Genomic DNA, 21,930 nt, shown 5'->3' on the forward strand with positions numbered 1-21,930 from the left:
GGTCCTTTTCATTCCATACAAAATACTGACTTGATTTTCAACAATGAAGGGCATGTTATAATGCTGATTATTTTGGGTAGTAGAAATTATTAAAAAGTCGCTATTCTTTGAGAAAGTGCATTTGGAAAACTTTTGTCATTTGTTCATGAGCACATATACAGTGACATAAATGATCCTGAAAGAAATACCATCTTGCCTTAAGAGCCACTTGGTTCTTTGGTTCTTGCCCCTTTCCTTAAAAAAAGATTATCTCCAAATAAAGTCCCTTCTCTGCAAACCAGCATCACTCAGGACGATCAGAGTTGGAGACAATTACATTCATAATGTGTGTTTCAGACAAACATGGAAGAGTGTTGCAATTTAGTTTACTTTTGCTAACAAAGGATAATCCTTTTGCAGAATACAATTTACTTTCAAGAAGGTCTAATGCACCCGGTCAGCTGGCCCAGTCTCCCTCCCTCCATTCTCAAGCAGAGTGACAGAAGCTAATTGTCATTAATGAACCATACTCTGCCTGGAAAACAGAACCTGCAGAGCCAGGGTTCTGTGACAGCTTTTGATTTGTGATTATTAGGTTGGAATCCCAGAATTAGCAGTTTGATCAGTAGACTAATTATTAGTGCACTGGATCAGCTGCCTTCCCTTATTTTTGCACTCATAACAAACATTCCTTTTGCCAGTCTATGGAGGCAAAATAGATGAAGAATTTCTTAGCACTGACCTTACAATCTTTTGTTTTTCAGAACCTCAAACTTAGACAATAACTCACCTCTCCTTCTCTGGGCCACGGCCTTCCATTTTGCGTATATTTGCTTTGATTCTGTCTTTTCTTCTGCCCTCCATCAGCAAATTTGCACAGCAAAGGCTCACTGGGGGCTGCAAAGGCAAACAGCCAAGGCCACATTAGCAACAGAGAGGTGATTATATCAGCAGAAATACTTTTTTGTGTTGTTGAATTCTTTTGAAGTACAACTTGTTAAAACATACTCTGAGCCCCTTTCACATTAGGTGCCAACAGCAGTGTGCACTGCTCAAACTTCAAAACAGGAGTACAAGAACTTAGATTATTCCACACCCGTGATTGACAAATTCCTGCACATATTAAAAAAGATAAGGTGTCTACAGGCCAGATGAGGGTTACCCACCTGTGTTTCTGGATAAACCCTTTATCTGCTTTCAGATTTATAGGATGAAAAATACACCAAATGTCTTTGAGAAATGCCACTTCCCACAGACTTTCAAACTGTGCTGAACCTTTGCAACTGGAATGTTCTGAGTTCAGCTATCTGTAGGAAGCCAGTTATTTCTGCTTTCTCCCTTCTCTATTCTGAATATAGTTGGCACAAGATGATAAATCACACATATGTTTTGTAAAATAGCTTTATATTCACAAATTCAGAAAGTAACTGGCTCTGAACTTTCCTTCTGTTCAGCGTATACCTGAAGCTAAAAGTTTTAACCATTAATATAAGTGCAAACAAAATTTAATGAATAGTTTATGGACCCACTTTGATGATTTGTCAACATTTTATAAATAGAAGCAGATATTTTCAGTCTGTTTTATTGGTTGGTATACAGTGTTACAAGAGTGCTTCCATTATTTGTTAAATTATTTTTGAGGATTTGGGTTTTAAAACTGAAAAATATTCCATAGATGCTGGAATTTATTTTTTTTTAAAACGAGGTCCTTGGAAGGTCTTTTGGACTTAGTTTGTAAACAATCCTCACTGGAGATCACCTGCTAAGATAGATAAACAACATTTACTGGTAGTCATCAGAAAAGTACCCAGCGTGGGTTTTTTGACTTGGGGGAGATGTTTACAGAGAGGTGACAGGTCAAGATTTATAGGGGTCAGGAGGCTTGACTCTTGAGACTTTGTTTGGTTTCGCTTTGGACAGTGTGTTGGGATGTGCAGTGTTTAGAAAGGAGTTGGAGAAAACCAGTCAAGAGAGCAGTCACCATCAGCACTCTTTCCATCTCTTTGAGAATCAAATGTAAGACATAGATAAATTGATACCGCATTTCTCCTGAAAAGTCTGCCAGAAACCCCTGATACTGCACTTCACCTGGAAAACCTGCCAAATTGACCTTCAACATTGCCTCAACTGTTCTAGAAAGATCCCAGTGACAGCCCTCTATGTGTATTTGGGACACTAAACCAAAAAAGGGACAACTGATATCTTTCCATTTTTTCGCTTTTTTCTTCAAGAATTAGCAAGTTTTTGGTCAAAGTATTCTTTTTTTGTCTTTTCTTTTGTAACAGAGCTCGAGAAAGAAATCTCTATTTTTTCCAGTTAACCGGTCTGTGTGTGTGTGAGGGGCTAAGGTAAAAGGGAACTTTTATATTTCAATCTGTGTGTTAATGTTTTGCCTCATTACCGGTTAAGTCTTGTTTTATAATAAACTGATAATTTTGTTGCTTATTAAAGAAACCTGGTTGTGTATTTTATTCTGGTTTAAATGGTAGAGTCTATGATTGACCATATCGGTAACTGGGTAAACATTTAAATATATGTTGTGACCTGTGCAGAAGTGGAACTCCACTACTAGGCTTATAACGTGGAGCCCCCAATGAGCAGATTTTGGATAACTGGCACAACACCCTCCATTGAATACCTCCTTTACAAATACCAACCCTGAAGAGCAGCTTTGTGATAACATTGACCCTCCTCCCAACTGAGCAGCTTCCTGATAATGCTGCACCCCTTCCACTGAGCAGATATTTACCGTCACCCAAATGAACATCCTTTAAATAACTGGAACCTTGCTTAGTACTTTCTTCCCACCCTAACATAAATCCTCTAATAAGCTGCCATTGTTTTCTACCCATCAATTAATTTCTTATCCATCCCCAAGATTTATCCTGAATCTCCACAGCTTTGAGCTTAATTAACAATCAATCATATGGAACTCTTTCCTTCTGGAAGTCTAGATAGGGCTTATCGCAGCCCATTAGGTATGCCAAGGTTAGTCAGTCTGAATCATCACCTTCTGAATGCCATTGACAACTGTTCACAAAGTTCTTATTGTTCAGATAGTCTTCAAGTTTACACCTGATAATTGACTATTAGTCTACACAGGTAGAAATAATCGGTCTGGAGTTACCTATGTTTGATCTATCAGTCTTCCAGAATATGGGCACAATTTTAGGCCGTTTCTAATCTACTGGTACCTCCCTAATATCCAGTCCCTTCCTCATGATGATTATGAATGGCTCAAAAATATCACCCCTCTATTCCTTTAACTCAATTTATTAATTAGTATCTATCCTTGGGAGTTAATTGTTTTTGCAACCCCCTAGCCTTTCTCGGACTTCCATTTTATTTTTATCAATGCCATTAATTTTGCCTGGGTTAACTCTGTTTGGGAAGGGCATGTTACTCACGTCTTCCCTTGTAAATACTGGGATGAAATAATCATTTGCATATTTTAAGATTCTCACCACTTCTCTGACTACCCCCTAACTGCTGAAGTATTGATAAAAAGTTCCTGTAGTTATGCTTTGTGTTTGTAGTGATGCTTTTTTTCTCTAGGTTTCTCTTTAGAATATAGGAAGTTAAGAAACAAGACCAGGAGTAGGGAGGCGATACAGCCCATCAAGCCTGCTTCATCATTCGCTCAGATTATGGCTGAACATCTAAATCAACTCCACCTTCCCGTCCTATCCCTTGATTTCCTTAGTGTTCAAAAATCTATTGTTCTCAGTCTTGAACATACTCATCGTCTGAGTATTCATAGCCCTCTGGGATAGAAAATCCCAAAGATTCACAACCCTCTGAGTGAAGAAATTGTCCTTATCTCAGTCTGAAATGGCTGATCCTTTATCCTGAAACTATGACCCCTAGTTCTAGACTCTCCAGCCAAGTCCTCTAAGAATTTTAAATTTTCAATGCAATCACCTCTTCTTCTAAACTCCAGAAAATAAAGGCCCATTCTACTCAATCTCTCATAGATCAGTTCTCTCATTCCAGGAAGTAATCCAATGAACCTTTGTTGCACCTCCTCTAAGGCAAGTATATCCTTAGGTAAGGAGACCAAAACTGTACGCTGTTCTTCAGGTGTGGTCTCACGAAAGTTCTATATAATTGCAGTAAGAGTTCCTTACTCTTACACTCCAACCTCCTTGCAATAAAGGTTAATATACTATTTGCCTTCCTAATTGCATACCTTTGCCCTTCTAATTGTTATCTTAACACATTTCTGTAAGCTTCTGTATTCCTCTTAGTGAACCCATTGCCTTTTTCCCTGCAGTATTTATGAAAGCCATTTTCCCCCTTTATGTCACTTTTGATGTGTTGAATTAATCTACTTCAGGTCATCCCTGTTTAATCTGAGCTTGCTGGTTATAGGCAGCATTAATCCTGCATGCTCAACATTTTGTGCCATTAAAGGTGTTTCACTTGACCTCTACTGAAGGTTTATCGAACAAACTCCCCAAACCAAGTTGCTTAGGTTGTTTGCTAATTTACTGAAATTAGTCCTTTTGAGTTATACATCAGCTCATGGTCTTTACTGGTTCTTCAAATCATGTTGATAATTTCTTAGGAGCCTAAAAGCTTGGCCAAAGAGACTGGTTTTAAGGTAGATCTTCAAAGAGGAGAGGGAGTTAGAGAGGCAGAGATTTATGGAGGGAATTCCAGAGTGTAGGGCTTAGATGCTAGAAGGCACTGCTGACGGTGATGGGGCAAAGAAAATGGGAGATGTACAAGGCCAGAGTTATCAGATGGCAGCAGGACTGGAGAAATTTATAGATATAGGAAGGGAAACACCATGATGGGATTTACATGACAGTGAGAATTTTAAATTTGGTGTGTCAGAGAACTGGGTGCCTGTAGGTCAGCAAGCACAGTAAAAAACGTAAGTATGGGGGACTTGCTGCGACATAGGATATGAGCAGTAGAGTACTGGATGAGCTGAATTCTATGGAGGGTGTAAAATGGGAGGCTTGCTAAAGGAGTATTGGAATAGGCAAATCTACAGATAACAAAGGCATTGATGAGGATTTTAGCAGAAGCTGAGCTGAGACAGAGCAGGGATGAGCAATATTATGGAGGTGGAAGTCGCTTGGCTTGGCAATGGATAGGATATGGGAGCAGAAGCTCAGCTCAAAGCCAAATGGGGCACCAAGGTTGCAAACAATTTGGTTCAATCCGAAAGGGTGGCTGGAGCGGGGGTAATGCAATCAGTGGTGAGGGTATGGAGCTTGTGGCAGGAGCTGAAGGTGCAACTACAATCTCAGCATCTTCCTCTATGAACTTATATCTTTCTGATTTATCGAACAGTGCCTGGAATCCATTAGTGTCACGGTAGGCCCCCACCTGCCAAGAATGAGGCACATTGATTTTGTCATGAACATTGATTTTAAACTGTTACTGGAGTGAAGAAAGGACTTGTTAAACAGATCAGCCGTGGCTGGAAACTACATTTGCATATTAGCAGACGGTGATTGGAAGGACAAAGGGCCATTCCCTGACACATTCAACCCACAATGGACCTTGATCACCAGGTATTGTGTGTAAGAGGAGCATTCCAGAGACTGCTAAGGTGATACAATCCAAGACGTGGTCAAACCAGTTCGTCACATGACTAAACTGCATGGCACCTGGGGTTTTCTGAATTGTACAAACAGTTTGAACGCAGAGAGTGTCTTTGCTCCTGGACTGAGAAGCTCTCCCCTGTCTGCTCCCATCTCTTTCTCACAAGCCTCTGAATCCACTGAAGACACATGAACCCCAAGAGAGAAAAGTCTCCTACAGCGAACAAGGTTTACGAATACTGGGCCCCAACAAAAAGCAAGATCTACCTATAATCAAGGGCTCTACAATGAGCTTGAAAAACCGTAACAAAAACTCTTCAGATATTCCCTCAAACTTTTCCACTTTATTTTTCTTCTGCTCTAGTCGGTCTCTATTTGCATGTGTGTATGTGTATGCATGCTAGCGTGGGTGCGTCGTGTATCCGTAGACGTTAGCTGAATTAGAGTTTAAGTTTAATATATTTCAACTTTTCTTCTTTAAACCTAAGAAAGCCTGTTTGGGCTGGTTTCTTTGCCTTATAATTGGGAAGTGGTGAACAAGGATTCACCAAGGGGAGTTAAAAACACAGTGTGTTGAAAATTAAACCCTGTTACGGTAAGACCATGTGAAGGCTGAAAGGGAACCCTAGACCTCTTTCTCATCTGGTTGTAACAATTAGTTAATGCAATATCTTGGGTAGCTTTACTGAATATCTTACTGTTTTTGTACTGGTTTAAACAGTAGCTGGATGATATCATGAAAGGCACCAGCAAAGCTTCCAGCTGAACCAGGTAATATGCATCCATTGAGGTACATCAACATGAGATGAATGAGAAGGCAGACACTACGCTTGGCAGATTGATGCACTTATTATTACAAAAGGATCTTCATGCTAATTTGCTGAATGTGAATTTTTGGAAAATTCTGTGAGGCAGGGAATACAATACTGCCTGCTCGATCAATGGGTGAATGACATATAGCAAGGTTAGATCCTAAGCAGGAATAATTACAATATGGAACACAGAAAATAATTAAAAGTAAAGCCATTCAACTAGCTGCCTTGCAATGAATCTGTGTTTCTATGTTGATTAAACACACTCAGATTAGCAGTATAAATGGAGTTACCACATAACAGTCAGGGTTTACGAAAGGGAAATCATACTTAACAAATCGACTGGAGTTTTCTGAGGATGTAACTAGTAGAATAGATAAGGGACAACCAGTGGATGTGGTGTATTAGGATTTTCAGAAGGCTATTGATGAGGTCCCACATAAGAGGTGAGTGTGCAAAATTAAAGCACATGAAATTGGGGTAATATACTGGCATGGATTGAGAATTGGTTGACAGACAGGAAACAGAGAGTGGGAATAAACGGGTCTTTTTCCAGCTATTCGCAATATATATTAATGACTTGGGTGAAGGAACTAAATGTAACATTTCCAAGTTTGCAGAAGACACAAAGCTGGGGGGGAATGTGAGCTGTGAGGACGATGCAAAGAGGCTCCAATATGATTTGGATAAGTTGGGTGCGTGGGCAAATGCATGGCAGATGCAGTATAACGTGGCTAAATGTGAGGTTATCCACTTTGGTTGTAAAAACAGAAAGGCAGATTATCTGAATGGTGATAGATTGGGAAAGGGGGAGGTGCAACGAGACCTGGGTAAGTAAGCATTCAGGTGCAGCAAGCAGTTAGGAAGGCGAATGGTATGTTGGCCTTCATTGCAAGAGGATTTGAATACAGGAGCAAGGATGTCTTACTGCAGTTATACAGGGCCTTGGTGAGGCCACATCTGGAGTATTGTGTGCAGTTTTGGTCTCCTTATCTGAGGAAGGGTGTTCTTACCATGGAGGGGTTGCAAAGAAGATTTATTAGGTTGATTCCTGGGATGGCAGGATTGACATATGAGGAGAGATTGGGTCGACTAGGCCTATATTCACTAGAGTTTAGAAGAATGAGAGGGGATCTCATAGAAACCTGTAAAATTCTAACAGGACTAGACAGGCTAGATGCAGGGAGGATGTTCCTGATGGCAGGGGAGTCCAGAACCAGGGGTCACAGTCTCAGGATACGAGGTATGCCACTTAGAAACCAAGATGAGGAGAAATTTCTTCACTCAGAGGGTGGTGAACCTGTGGAATTCTCTACCGCAGAAGGCAGTGGAGGCCAAGTCATTAAATATATTCAAGAAAGAGATAGATATATTTCTTAATGCCAAAGGGTTCAAGGGATATGGGGAGAAAGCGGGAACAGGGTACTGAATTAGACGATCAGCTATGATCTTTTTTGAATGGTGAAGCAGGCCGGAAGGGTCGAATGGCCTACTCCTGCTCCTATTTTCTATGTTTCTATGTCACTGAAGTAACAGCAACTCAGCAACTAATCGGGAGAACACCCACATCAGGAAATTCCTGGCCAATATATACACCACATATTTGAATTCCAACCCTGCACTGCCACCCTGCACACCCCCACCCATCATCGGACATTTATTGTGTAGCTAGCTAAAGATACTGACAACCTCATTGTCACTAGCTGGATTTCGCCAACTGTCTAGCCTACATTACACCAGCAGAAAGGCATCTGCACTAGCCACTAACACTTCTAATCACTGTGGTGGAGGCCTGATGGAATAAATAGAAATCATGTTAATTTTCAAACTAGATTTTTAGATTTTAACTAAGGACTCCAAATACAGAGGGCAATATTCTGGAATCATTGTTTCTAGATCCATTGACCAAATTCAATGAAATCAATTGTAAAAGCTGTTGTTCCTCCTTTAATGAAGACATACCTTACAGTGCTCACAATGAGAACTAATAATGTGTAGCAATGCAAAGACATTCTCACCCTTCATTCATGCATTTGGACAACACACTTTCCTTCAAAAATACAATTTAGGCTGGACAGTCACCAAAATTCAATACAAAATTTCCAGTGTATTCAACTGACTTCTCAATGCTGGTTAAAACATTAGCCTGTGTCAGTGATACGAGAAGGAAAAGTCCATTGTCTGATTTATTCCTGTAAACTTAATCTCAGTGGGACTTCTTACAAAGCCAAAGGCTTGTGAGCTAATCAGAAGGATTATGTTCCAAGGTTTGATTTATTCATGCATTTAAAGGACCTGAATTTCTCATCTATAAATTCAGATTTAAAATTGAGCAGATCTTTTTTGAACTCAGCTGCAATATACATCTGTGCCCAGATCTTTTAACTTCAGATCTGTATGCAATAAAGGCAATGCACAAGCCCAAACAAATATAACAACTCCAAGTACATTTGAGGCAGTATTGGCAATTGCTCAGATACTGCACACAAAACAGAGATTTTTCTGCTCTGAGCAAGGACTTGACTGTGGTTACACATTTCAGCAAGAAATATAATGCTACCTGAATAGTAACATTACAGGGCATATTTTTCAAGTATGCACTTCTGACAGAGAGCCTCACTTGCCAGATGTACCTATCATGCCTGCAATTTGCCAATGCACGTGGCAGATAGGTACAGCTCCATGCCAACAATACATATTCAGAGAAAGCAGACGTATACATCTCCCATAGTGGAGCGTTGCTAAAAGTACTTTTTTTTTTACAAAATGTCAGTTGTCTATGGACAGAGACAAACTAATTCAGAAATTACAGTATGTACTGCACCAAAAAATAAACTATGGTTGAAAGCTGAAGCAAAAATGAAAGCATGCACAGAAGAATCACACCTCACTTTAACATCAGTTGAACATTTGCCATAACATTTTTGAAAAGTAAAGACTGTTCGGTGCTTTTATAAAGTGAGTCGTGTTGCAAATTGCCCATCCCTTCGTATTTGAATAGTTCTTTTGGAATAGTTTAGAATGTTTTATTTTCATTAAGTGAGGTGCTAGCCCCTCAATATCTAATGGATGACTAAAACAACCCTTCAGTGAGATTTAAATACATCTTTTTTGTTCACTAAAATATGATTCAATACTTTCACAAAGTTGTTCTGCATTGTCAGGTTAGTATAAATGAAGAGCAATAATTGAACTAGCTCCGACATACATTTTCTCTTTCTTGAGAAGGTTTGTCCATAGGATTTGGATTCATTTCAAAAAGCCCAAGGGGGTAAAATTGGTCTAAGGCACAAGTGTAAAAGGTGTTGATGGCGATCCATTATACAACCCGCAGTATTTTTCTTTATATTGGCTTCAATAAAGAAAATGGGGAGCGGTGTTAACTGAATTGTTGGTTCATTCTCACCCATTTTGCACTACTGGCATAGACCAATGTTACCCCTCCATCTTATTGGTCCTAAAATGTGGACATATTTGCTCTGTTGTCTTAAGGATAACACATTCTGGCAAAGAGTTCTAATGCAATTAAGGGTATAATAGCACAAACACTTGCATCATGGTGCAAGCAAGGAATGTGAGGTTATAGTGGACACTCTGGGCCATGAAATGGGAAGGCTGTGACCCTCTGCATTTACGCAGTCAATGTTATGCAAAACCACCTGTTGTTCTGCTGAACGTTCTGCTGTTCAAAAGAACTGGTAGGTTCATCACTCCTTTGAATCAGTAGAAAACGGAACAGCAATGCAGCAATCAGTACAAATATTCACTTGAAAGCTGAAACATTGCACAGAAAAAGGCAGGTTTCATATCATGTTAAATTCCAGAAAACTTGTTGTGGAAGGATGATGCTGGAGCCTATCTTTACTCAGTTTCACATTTACTGTGCACAGTAAAAGGATTACAAACATGTACCTCCTCACTCAAAAACCTCTACCAGGCTCAGTGAATGGCTGCTTATAAGTATTCAAGTAAGACCCCAATTAACACCCTCCACCTGCCTACAATTAAACAACTGATACACAATTAACAGATTAACAATCGGTAGCAGTATACTTTAACTGTCATTGATGTGAGGTTTGCCTTTTCCTGAACTACAGTTGATAAAATGAATGCTTTCGGAAGTTGTCTTCCTAATGTCAATATGGGCTGATACCAGCTGCATTTTCCAGCACTTCTCATGCTAAAACAATTAGGATTTCAGTTCAGCACCAACAGAGCTGTATTTCAGGAAATAGCCCTTATTCTTAACATTCAATTCCATGCCTCCGTTTGAAGACAGTTGTAATTCATTTTTCTTCACATCATCCTTAAGCTGATGGACAACATGGAACATGCAAAGCTGCTCCAGTACAGAAAGTTACATTGTCCTATTAGTAGAATAAGCCTCTGAGAGATCTCAGAACTAAAAAACAAGCTTAAGTTTTGATCAATTATGTATTTGCTTATAAATTGGACTTGCAATCAAGGAATTATTGTCACAAGATCGACATCAACCATATTTGGAGACAGATACCAGCAGAAGAAATCTTAATCTTATGGAGAATGATATATCAAGAACAAGACAAAGGTGAGCTCTTTTAAATGTAATCATTGTGAAGGAGTAACTGTTTGACACCATGTAGCTTAAGGGTTGGATTCATAAATCAATTATATAAAAGGCATTTCAAGCAGTTTGTGAGACTCCAGCAAATTAACTGAGTGCAGGCTAAATATGTCTAGTCACAGGGTCTTTCAATAGAGGTAGCACATGATGCACCAAGTCAAACAATGCACTCCTTCAATATGTCATTCTGCTGGAGTCTGGTTTGCAGAATAATGACTGCACAATTTTAGCTCCGCTGTTGACATTTTTACCATGGTTACAGTTTTCCTGTTTATATCTTGAGGGAATTCTTTAAAACATGTAAGTATTAAACTCCAGACAGAAGTACATATTAGTAAACACAGCACTTTAGTATGGGCATGAGCTCAAAGAATTTCAGAATGGTTATAATAGTAGAATCTCCAAAATACAAACAACTTGGGATTAGAGGGAGGGCACTTGTCTAAAATGCTCATAACTTTCAGACTTTACAAATTTCCATTGTTTGATTTTTTAACACTGTTTTATTGCACATATCAGCAATATTATTTCAGTTCATTGTACATACTTCAGGACTACATACAAACACATGCAGATGACTAAGAAACAAAATGCAGTGAGTATGGGTACAATATTAGCGCTGTGTGCATTAAAGGAGTCTATCAGTCAAGCTGTCAGTTAAGCAATCTGTCAAAACACACAGTGCTGGAATTAAAGAGGAGTTGTCTTTATAAAAAGTATTTGATAAATCTATTTTTAATTTAAGGTGAGAGAAGAGTTATATGTCATTTTATCAGCATCACTTCATGTATAAATGAGATGCAATTTTTATCAAGACACTGCCCCTTTAAGAACCTAGATAACTTATTTCAGAAAATAATTAATGTGCTTCATTTATTAAGGTGGAACAAAATTAATTTTGTGCTATGGGTGAGTAATTTACCAGCTTATTCCATGGTATAGATCATCAACCATGTGCCAGAATTAATTAAATTAACTAGAAATTCTGAAGTCCATTCAACGAAGATGGTCAGGTAAAATGCTATTTGACTTTAAAATGTCATCCTAGTTTATTAGTTGACTGATACAAAACAGAACAGTAAAATCACATAGTACAAAGGATGGGAAAAGAAGAATGTGATGGATGTTTTTACACGAAGGAAAAAACAATTTTGTGCTAGTAAATGATGAATTTTCCTTTTTGGCTTCAGAGAAATATATCATAAAACTTGTGAAAAGTGCCATTGTAGCAGATTGCTGGCATTTCATTCTGAATACATCCCAGTCCTGTTTAATTTTTGTTGTACTTTCACAATAGATCGGAACTTTCTACTGTGTTCCTATCCAATCAGTAAAACCAGAGTCAAAATCCAAGGCTGAAATTTTGTAATGGATACAAGTACAATGTGATTTCCACTTACATATTTCAGATCCACTGACAACATACTATTTTCAGCTGAATTTTGGTGGCTGTAATTCTACAGATAAATTGCCCTGTGTTTTCAAGCATAACACACGGCAAAGTTCCAAAAGTGGGATTAAAATCGCTCCTGCTTGTCTAATAGGTGGGAAATTGTTTTCAACAGGCAGGAAGCATTTAGAAGAAAAGAAAATCAATTTGAAAAGGGAATACAGATAAGCTAATGTAACAAATGCAAATTTATGTTCAATTGATAAAACTTCACTCCTGCGGCTATCAATTTAGCATGGCCAGGGCTAGCCTTAATTTCTGATTTCTTCAAATTCAATGAATTTAAAAATAGCACAAACCTGAAGCATTTCTTATGCATCATCAGTTTCTTTTAGTTGTGTATGTTTCTCTGTGCATGAATATTTGTTGTGATCATTCATGTCCTTGTCATCGTTGTACTCTTGCATGTTCTGAACAGTAATTCCTTTTTTATGGTAGTTGATGAAAGCATGGAGAGATGGGTAAATCTTCTAAATTTAGAGGACTAGTTGGTTAAAATTATCCATTTAAATTTGACATTGTAGAGTAAAATCCCAAGACATTTGTGGGATGAAAGTCTCCTTGCTCTGTTGTCTGCAGAGGTCCTGTATAAACTGAGACTGGACGATCTCAACCTGGCTTCTACAGGCACAATAAATAGGAAAAAAAAACTGCTCAACATTGATACTAAATAGGTGGCTTTACTCCAAACTATGAGTAGGTTTGTCTGGGAAGTGGAACAAGGACAATTCTGACCAAAAATGTTATACAAAGATCTTCTGAAATTAAAGAATTTGCCAGTTTATTGGCTTCAATCCTAACTTATTCCAGCTGTTGCCGTTTAAATTAGACATTGGGCTGGATTTTAAGAGCCCGGCAGTGAGCTCAAAAAATGGTGGCCCGCAGGTCAAAGAGCTGCCACAATCTCATGCGTGGCCTGCAACCCCCCCTCCCTCCCTGCCTCCCCCCCCCAGCAGGCTGGTGTAGGGGGTGGGCTGTCTGTCCCCTGCACTTGCGTCAGCTGCCTGTGCACAAGCGCCAATTTTAAAGCCCTGCCAACATATTTAACTTTCCAAAGAAATATCCCGTCAAAATTAAATAAATATATTTCTTATGCCCCCTTCCCAACCACCCCCCCCAATAACAATTACAATAAATATTTGCCCTTTCCCCCTAAACACTTACCTATTACATCTGACCTTCCCCACCCTAATCCCTGCACTGATAAACTTACCTCTTCCCTCCTCCCCACCAGTGTCACGCCTCCTTTCCCCGGCCAGGGATCTGAAGGTGCGGGAGCACCGGCCGCCATGCCGAAGATCGCGGCAAGCCCTCAAGATCTCAGGTAAGTGTATTTAAATGTATTAATTTTATTGCTTTAAAATGTTAATTGTGGTCCAGTCACCCAGCAGCAGGGGGCCGCCACAGAGCCTCGCCGCTGCTGGGGGGATTGGGCCGGGTCCTACCAGCATCGAGATCGTGGCGGGCCTCATCCAAAGCCATCTTGAGGCACCATGCTGCCACAGATCACAACGTTGAGGGCTTCTTAAAATCCAGCCCATTGTTTCCCTCAGAAGCACAGGAAATAGATGCATGTTCAGTAGGCCAATAATACAGTCTGGTCTCTACAATGATGTAAACATTCAATTTTCAGTTTGTTATCCAGTTCTGATGGTATGACGGGTAAAACCTTGATCATTGAGAACCTAATGTGTCAGACTGCAGCAAAAATCGTAGTCCTAACAAATAGAACAGAACTCAGAGCACCATCAAGAGCAGTGGAGTCCGAGGATGCCCCCTGCTCATATCTCATGCTGGCTGGCCTGCAGGGTGGCAACTGCATTAGATCCAGCAGAGAGTGACATCAGCTGCCTGCTTACCTCCACTCATAGCTGCAGGAGCTAAATGCAAACAGAAGTGACTAAAAGCATAGACAGTTAAAGGCTGGAAAATAGCAAGCAAAGATAATTGTTTTTTTGAATACTGACCAAAGGGGACACAGGAGTTGCGGAAGCTTGCTTTACTTTGCAAAGTGTCAGCTGACACTTCCAATCCAGTACAGGATGTGTTTCACCAGTTGATTAAATAAATTCCTTTCCTATAGCCATTAAAAAGGGATTATGAAAAGCTGCCTCTGCACAACCTATCTGACAGGCAGATCTCTTGAGCATCTCTGAATCAGACAATTAGAGTATACAGCAAATTCACAAAGTAAACTTTCAAAAAGGGCACTGTATATTAATCAGAGAAATACAGTCCAGTAAAATGACTAAACACACTAGTAAACCGGTCTCCCTACTTCTGTCAATTCATTGTAAGTAAGCTTGGCATCTCCAAATGTCAATGTCTGAAATACAATTTCAAGGCAGCCTTTGGAGATCCTATCTCCTACACTATCAAGAAAGTATTGGAGATTCTGTGTTACTCTAAAACTATGAGGTGGTAGTGAGTAAATAAAGAAAAAGAATGATTTGTATTTATATAGCACCTTTCATGACCTCAGGATGTCCCAAAACACTTTACAGCCAATTAAGTACTTTTGAAGTGCAGTCATGTTGTAATGTAGGAAGCACAGCAGCCAATGCACACATAAAAAGACAGGATTTCCATTCCGGGGTCGGAACACTGACATTGCGATCACTTCCAGATTCCAACCCCGCACTGCGTGGGCAATGCATTGTAATTACAATATGGAAAACAGGTAACTGGCCTAGAGTCGCATTCGCTGCCCAATTAGTAGTGGCAATTACGTGAAGGAGGTGAAACATAGGCAGGAATGGGCTTGATTAAAAGGGCGGGCGGCAGCCATTGATGAGCCATTCATCCAAAGAATGAAAGAAGGAGCAGAGCAGAGGGAAGTGATAATGGTGGTCCCTTGTGCCAGGTGCCAGGGCAGCACCACCACCCCCCCATCCCCCTGCACCCCCCCCCCCAGTTCTTTGAATGCCTCACATGGTCCTGCTGGAGGTGGTGACCGAGTGCAGAAACATAGTGTTCCCTACTAGTGGCAACAGAAAACCTGCAAAAGGCTTACCAAAAGGACATGTCTGGAGGTGGCTAATGAGGTCAGCATCAGAGGAATGGTGTGGCGGAACTGGGTGCAGTGCCGATAATGCTTCAATGACCTTCTTAGGTCTGGAAAGGTGAGTCCAAAGATAGACCCAGATGGCATAACTCCTGGTTAGCATTCACCAGAGTGCAAAAGAGAGGGGCATCCTGAGGGTGCATAGAGTTCCGCTGACCATGGGACTGATGTGTACTCAGCAGTCTTGATAACCCATAAGCATAGGTCAGAACCCTATTGATGTTGGAAAGAAAGCTGGAGCACAGATTGCGCCATCTTATGTGACTGAAAATCTGAGAGTGGTGGGGGTGAGAGGCATTGTCCCAAATTCATCTTTCTTCACTTTGCAGGCCAAGTGGGAGTTAAACGCCAGGGAGAATAAGAGGGCATGCCTGGATGGTGGGTTGCCACACCTCAGGTTGCTGATGCACTTTGAGCAGCTGGCCCTCAAAGTGGCCAGAGTGTTAAGCCACAGGGATGGAGAAACAGGGTCCTCCATAGACAGGGTGTAAACATCTCCACATCTCCATGTTTAGGGGATGCATGGCAATGCTCCCTGTGCAACGAGCTGTCAAAGCATGAGCTGTGGTCTCATTATTTTAAATAGCATGAGCATCTGTTGACTGTTCCAATCTCTCATCTCCATCTTCTCTTATGTCTCCCCAAAGGGTCAGCTGCAGAGGGGCAGGAGCCGACACAGTGTCAACAAGTTCCCAAGGAATCAGAGGACGAAGACACCTTGGAGCCTGTGCTGACACAATTTTCTTGTGCACCCTCCATCAGGGCAGTTACCTGCCCCTTTGTCAGTCCTCGTGCATTATTAGAGAAGGTGGCACTGAGTGAAGCGCACATCACATTAGAGCAGGAGGATACGGGGGAGGCAGAGTTGGCTGTAGCCAATCCCCTTAGAGGATGGAGGACAGGAGCAGCCGTGCTCAGCAGGGCGGAAATGCAGAGCCTAGAGAGTCATGAAACTGGTGGCTCTACCTGGAGAACCAGCGTCAGACATATGCCCACATGTTGGAGTTACCTGAGGCACTGCGAGGTCATGGTATGAGAATGGAGGAGTCTATTCATCTCATGTGCTCCACAAGGTCTCAGCGCTTTGAGTGTTTGAGCTTCTTCATTGAGAGAGTGGCCAGCCTCATGGAGAGCCATTTGTAGCATCACTTAGAGTGGATGCAGGAATAGCCCACTGAAATGCACAGAATGCATGCTGCAGTCTGCAGTGGTGCAAATGCCGCAACAAAGCATGGAGTGGATGCAAGCTGCATGTCAGCTGGTGATTCCCTCTAGCGATCAAGGATGCCATGAAAGGGCTGAGGTGGTGACAGTCGGTGATGAAGTGGCCACCCCTCTTGGGCTCCGTCACCATCATCTGCCTCTATGTCCCCTCCAACAGATGAAGCATCTGTAGAGTCACACCTTGTGACAGAGGCTGCCCCTGCAGTGATGCCAGTGCAGCAGCCTTTGAAGACGGCGCCCAGCACCTGCATGATGAGGCCAAGCACCACAGGCATCTCAGTCCCACACAGGCACTACCAAGCAGTCTCCCTCCACCTCATCTGAAGCCACAGGGGGAGAATCTCATAGAAGTGGCCATGAGCACTGGCCACCACATCCGTAATGCCACATATTGAGCCACCTGGGTGTGTCTGTTGTAAATACTATCACACTGTACTTCGATAAAGTACTGGTCGTGTTGTTGCACTAAGACAGACTTTTGTGTCTTCATCATGGCAACAGCTGCTGCGAACTCTTGGATGATCCTCAACAAGGGTACACAAGCCGGGGAAACTCTCAGGCAACCCAAGGGGCAGGTTTAAGTGACCACTCGCCCCCAATCCCACCCTCTCAAACAAATAGAAATCCTGCCGTAAGTTCCCACAAACAGCAATGTGATAATGAGCAGATAATCTGGTTTTGTGATGGTGATTGAGGGATAAATATTGGCCAGGACACTGGGGATAACACCCCTGCTCTTCTTTGAAATAGTGTCATGGGATCTTTTACATTCACTTGAGAGAGCTGACAGGATCTTGGTTTAATGTCTCATCCAAAGAAAGCAATGTAAAGAAATAAAGTAAAATGAAGTAAAGTGCCTTCTTCTTTAGTGAGCCCACAGCACCAATGAATAGTTGGCTCAGAATGTTATATAGCAGTAACATGGGAAGGAATGTCCTTGGTTTAAAAGCCAATGTTCTTCATGCCATCCAGTTCATCAAGTTCAAAATGCAGCAACAAGTTATAAGACAATTAAGAACATCATTGGGTCAGGTTGGATAAAATACTGGCAGTTAGATTTGCATTAAATCAGACTAGTTCGACCAATTTGTAACCAAGAACATCTTTTAAAAAAAATAGGTTTCCACTGCTACTACTAAACTACTAAATAGTCCAGATATTCCTCTCCCATTGCTTAAGACATCTCTAGTAGCTGATCTGCAACATTTTGGCTCTATGCACAGTGTTACGACCAGGTGAAAAGGGGTCTAGGGGTTTCCTCTCAGCCTTTGCTGGTTTAACCGTAACAGGGTTTAATTTTTAAAAACAGTGTTTTTAGCTCCCCTCGGTGAATCCTTGTTCACAGCTTTCCAATTGCAAGGCAAAGTAATCACGTTAGACAGGTTTTCTGAGATTTAAACAAGAAAGTTGGAAGTTTATTAATCTTAAACTCAAATTCAGGAAACGGCTACAAATACAGGACGCGACCACACTGGCATGCATACGCGATGAACACACACGCAGACAGAGACAGAAAAAGTAGAAGGAATAAAGAGGAAAAGTTTGAGGCAGTATCTGGTAGTTATTTACAGTCCTTTGAATTCAATATGGAGTCTTTGGTTGCCGGTAAGTCTTGCTGTTCGTTGGGGCCCAGTGCACGCTTTAACTTGTTTTGATGTAGGAGTCTTTTCTCTCTTGAGGTTTACGTGTCTTCAGTGGGTCCAGAGGCTTGTGAGAAAGTGAGAGAGAGCCAGCCAGGAGATAGGCTGTCTTGTTCCAGATTCAGTTAAAATATGCAGTCTAACCCAAACTGTCCTGTGTCTTGTTCAAAAAGCCTGGACCAGCTAGTTAGTCATGAGACCAGCTGGCTTAACCACTCCTGCGTTTGTGGATTCCAAAGCTCTTGGTGGGGGTGTGTGGTGCTGCCTCCCACCCAGACAAGATGTGGATCACCATTGCCCAGCCCAAACTCTGTTAATCAAATCAGTGAGCAGTTCTTTTGTCTCTCCAAGCACTGTCCTATAGTATATAAATATCCTCCAGCCAAGTGTCTGGTGATCTCTTGTAAAACAAGTAATTTCTTCACTCCAGCAACAGTTTAAAATTAATCTTCATAGGTGGGGGGGGGGGGGGGGGGGGTTCTTCATGACAACAGATATTTCAGTAATAGATGGCCTACAATGTAATCATTTATTTTTAGTAACCATCTGATCAGCTTGACCCATGAATTGAGAACAGCTTTGCACTTGCAGTGCATGTGTGTGGATGTATAGTTGCCCCATTAACAAGGCTGTGTGAAGATAGCATCAGAATGCCTCATGCAATCCTTGAAAATATATCACAGTTGAACTCAGTTGTGGTTATGGAAGAACCAAGTCATCTGTTTAAATGTATAGTTCTGCAATTCACACACAAGGTACAACATTCCTCTTTCAATTTAGTGTTGCACGTACACACTTAGAGTTGTTCCATTGTTGATAAAATCCTCTTGCAGTGAAAGTTGGCAGATTCAACACCAAGGGAACTGGCACAATTACAGAACTACTTCCATTCCAGGCAATATAAGAGCGGCCTTAAAAAGATGTAAGTGTCTACATTCTTCCCTTTGGAAAATCTTGATGTATCAACTGTTTGCAAAATGGGTAAGCTCAACACTTCATTATTCACCAACAGAATCAAACAAATGTAAATGCAAGACTTCTATCTCTTTAAACCATCTCTTTAAGTGTACACCTCACATGGTGGAACAGTGTAAAAAATCAGCTGTTATACATTTATCAAAAGAGTTGTGTGTTATAAAGAAACCAATTGATGACATTGATTAGGTCCTGCATCCTTCCTACAGCTCTCTGACACATATCACCTTGAAGGTTTGAGAAAATTAAGATGGTACAACTGCAGAGTAAAAATAAAGGAAGAAACAATTCCAAATCTTTGAGATTGTGGCCAAAATAATAGCAATACTGATGAAAATTCAGCTCTCAATTATATTAATTCTGAGAACTACATTGGATAAACCAGGAGTTCCCAAACTATGTCGTAGGGGTATGTGAGACACTTCCAGTGGGATACATGGGAGAAATTGTCTTGTGGCAGATCCTCTCCTACGCTCCCTCCACTCGTGTTCTCTCTCACATGTTCCCTTGTTTGTTTTCTCCAATTGCACTGTAACTTGTGATTTGCATTAAATTAGGAGTTGCAGACTCTCAGTTACTGGCAATGATGGCACTGTGGACAGTTTAATAAAAGAATCTCGGGGTTAGATGGCAGCATTTGATCGGGTTTAAACTTTTAGTAAGTTGAGCTGCCACTTGCTTTGCTACAAAAGTTTCTAATTGAAAGAAGGACTGGTAATTAGGAATATTAATAAGGTAACTACTGACCAGACATTACAGGCAGTGGCGGATGCAGGCCACAAACTTGCAGAAATATGAAGAAATATTCCTTGGGTTATGCAGCTTTTAAAAAAAAAATCTCCTACTTTGTAGTTCCCTTATTCTATCTTTCAAATTGCTAGTTTTGACTTTTACACTAGTTTTTTTTGGGAGGAATTCAAATTATTTTATGTTCTGAAAACAATCATTTTATTGAGGATATCTTGACTTATTTTCACTAACATCACAGGCAGACTGATTCAGTCTCTTTGTAAATTGATGATTTTTATTAAATATGTACTGATCCTAATTTAAATCTGAAAGTCAGAACTTGGCTAAGAAACACAGGGCCGGATTTTTCTTGCAGGCTTCTGAACCCCGTCGTCAGCCTCAAATGTGTGTCAGCAGCCTGCATGGTGTGGGAAATAGTCAATCATTGTGATTTTCCCCGGAGCAGCCAATTAATGGCCAGAGGGCAGGCTCGCCATCCAAATAAGGATGGTGGACAGGCTCGCGAAGCTGGAATGCCAATCAGAGGCCTTCCACCTTGAAAGCAGCAGCAGGATGCAACGGTAGGTAAGTGACGGAGAGGGCACCGCAAAATAAAAGCGCCCTCTCTCCAACCCATTTAAATTTAAACTAAAAAATGGCTTTTGCAGCCAGGCCACCAACATGGAGGGGGAGCCCCTCTGCAGGGCGGCCTGTGGCTGCTGCTGCATCCAGGCAGGCAGGGAGGGTATCTAGGCCTGTCTGGAGCACTGCCCGCCGTCTGCTGCTGGGACGCCAGGCAGTTAATCTGGACCCTGTTGCCTCTGAGAACTTGGAGGCCTTGAGTGACTCCTAATTAGTTGGATAGGCTACCCATTACATGTGGGTGGGTAGCCCTGCTGCCCACCTCACCTGCCCCCCTCACCCTCCCCGTCTCCCACCCCAACTCCAGGATGAAGCTGGGGAACGGGCATGCAGTCCAGCAGTGCTATTTTTAGCACCCGCCCACCTCTGTTCCCAGCCTTGACAGGGCCCAATAATCAGGCCCACAATGTCATTAAAACATGTGGCGTTTTAATCTAAAATGTAAATACTTAGAGAAAACAAAATATTCAAAGCAACTGCGTAAATAATACAATTTTTAATGTGGTTGATGTTAAGTACAATAAGATGCATTAAAAATAAAGCATCTCGAGGAAGAAAAAAGTTCACTTAAAAAGTGGATATTTTGTGGTTTGGAAATACAGTGATTACATGACCGCATGACACCCAATTCTAAGAATTGCATTTCCTAAAACCAGCATGGGGTATGTTTCCTTCTGGGAAAAATAACACACTACATTCTTGAACTTCGCAACGTCTGAAAATGTTTCTGGGGAGTGTCAAATAGAAAAGAATGATCACATTTAGAGTTGTGTTTTAATTATTAATCGATTTAGGTTGAACTGTCATCCTTAATTTAGGTGAAACAGGTGGGAGGGATCCATTCTGTACCCAATGAAACGCAAACAGCTGGGCCCGCTACCCTTTCACAACTTTTTAACCGTATCCATGCTGCAGACCTGTCCTGGACATCTCAATTGACGTCAGACTCAAGACTGAGTTCCAACAAAAGCAGACGGCTGAGTTTTGGATCTAAATTCAAGCAGAGTTCCCCAAAGTGTAAGACAGGGCTGTCAAGGTTTTGATGCTATTTGCTACAACTTAAAAAGACTTGTTGTAATGTAGGAAATGCAGCAGCCAATTTGCGCACAGCAAGCTCCTACAAACAGCAACATGATACTATGACCAGATAACCTGTTTTTGTGATGTTGATTGAGAAGTAACTATTGGCCAGAACACTAGGGATAACTTCCCTACTCTTCTTTGAAATAGCACCATGGAATTATTTATGTCTGA

The 21,930-nt window shown here is 41.2% G+C and overlaps 1 protein-coding gene across 8 annotated transcripts in view; it reads right to left on the bottom strand.

The window, feature by feature from the left end:
- LOC137384908 (RNA-binding motif, single-stranded-interacting protein 3) overlaps positions 1-21,930 on the bottom strand; it is a 1,676,909-nt gene that overhangs the window by 163,679 nt on the left and 1,491,300 nt on the right. For all 8 annotated transcript variants that reach the window (XM_068059619.1, XM_068059634.1, XM_068059609.1 and 5 more), the window contains one exon: positions 770-876. In XM_068059619.1, the coding sequence (XP_067915720.1) occupies positions 770-876 (107 nt within the window). The remainder of the gene's footprint in view (positions 1-769; positions 877-21,930) is intronic.

The sequence above is a fragment of the Heterodontus francisci genome, chromosome 2, assembly GCF_036365525.1.
Source record: "Heterodontus francisci isolate sHetFra1 chromosome 2, sHetFra1.hap1, whole genome shotgun sequence".
Taxonomy (NCBI): Eukaryota; Metazoa; Chordata; class Chondrichthyes; order Heterodontiformes; family Heterodontidae; genus Heterodontus; species Heterodontus francisci.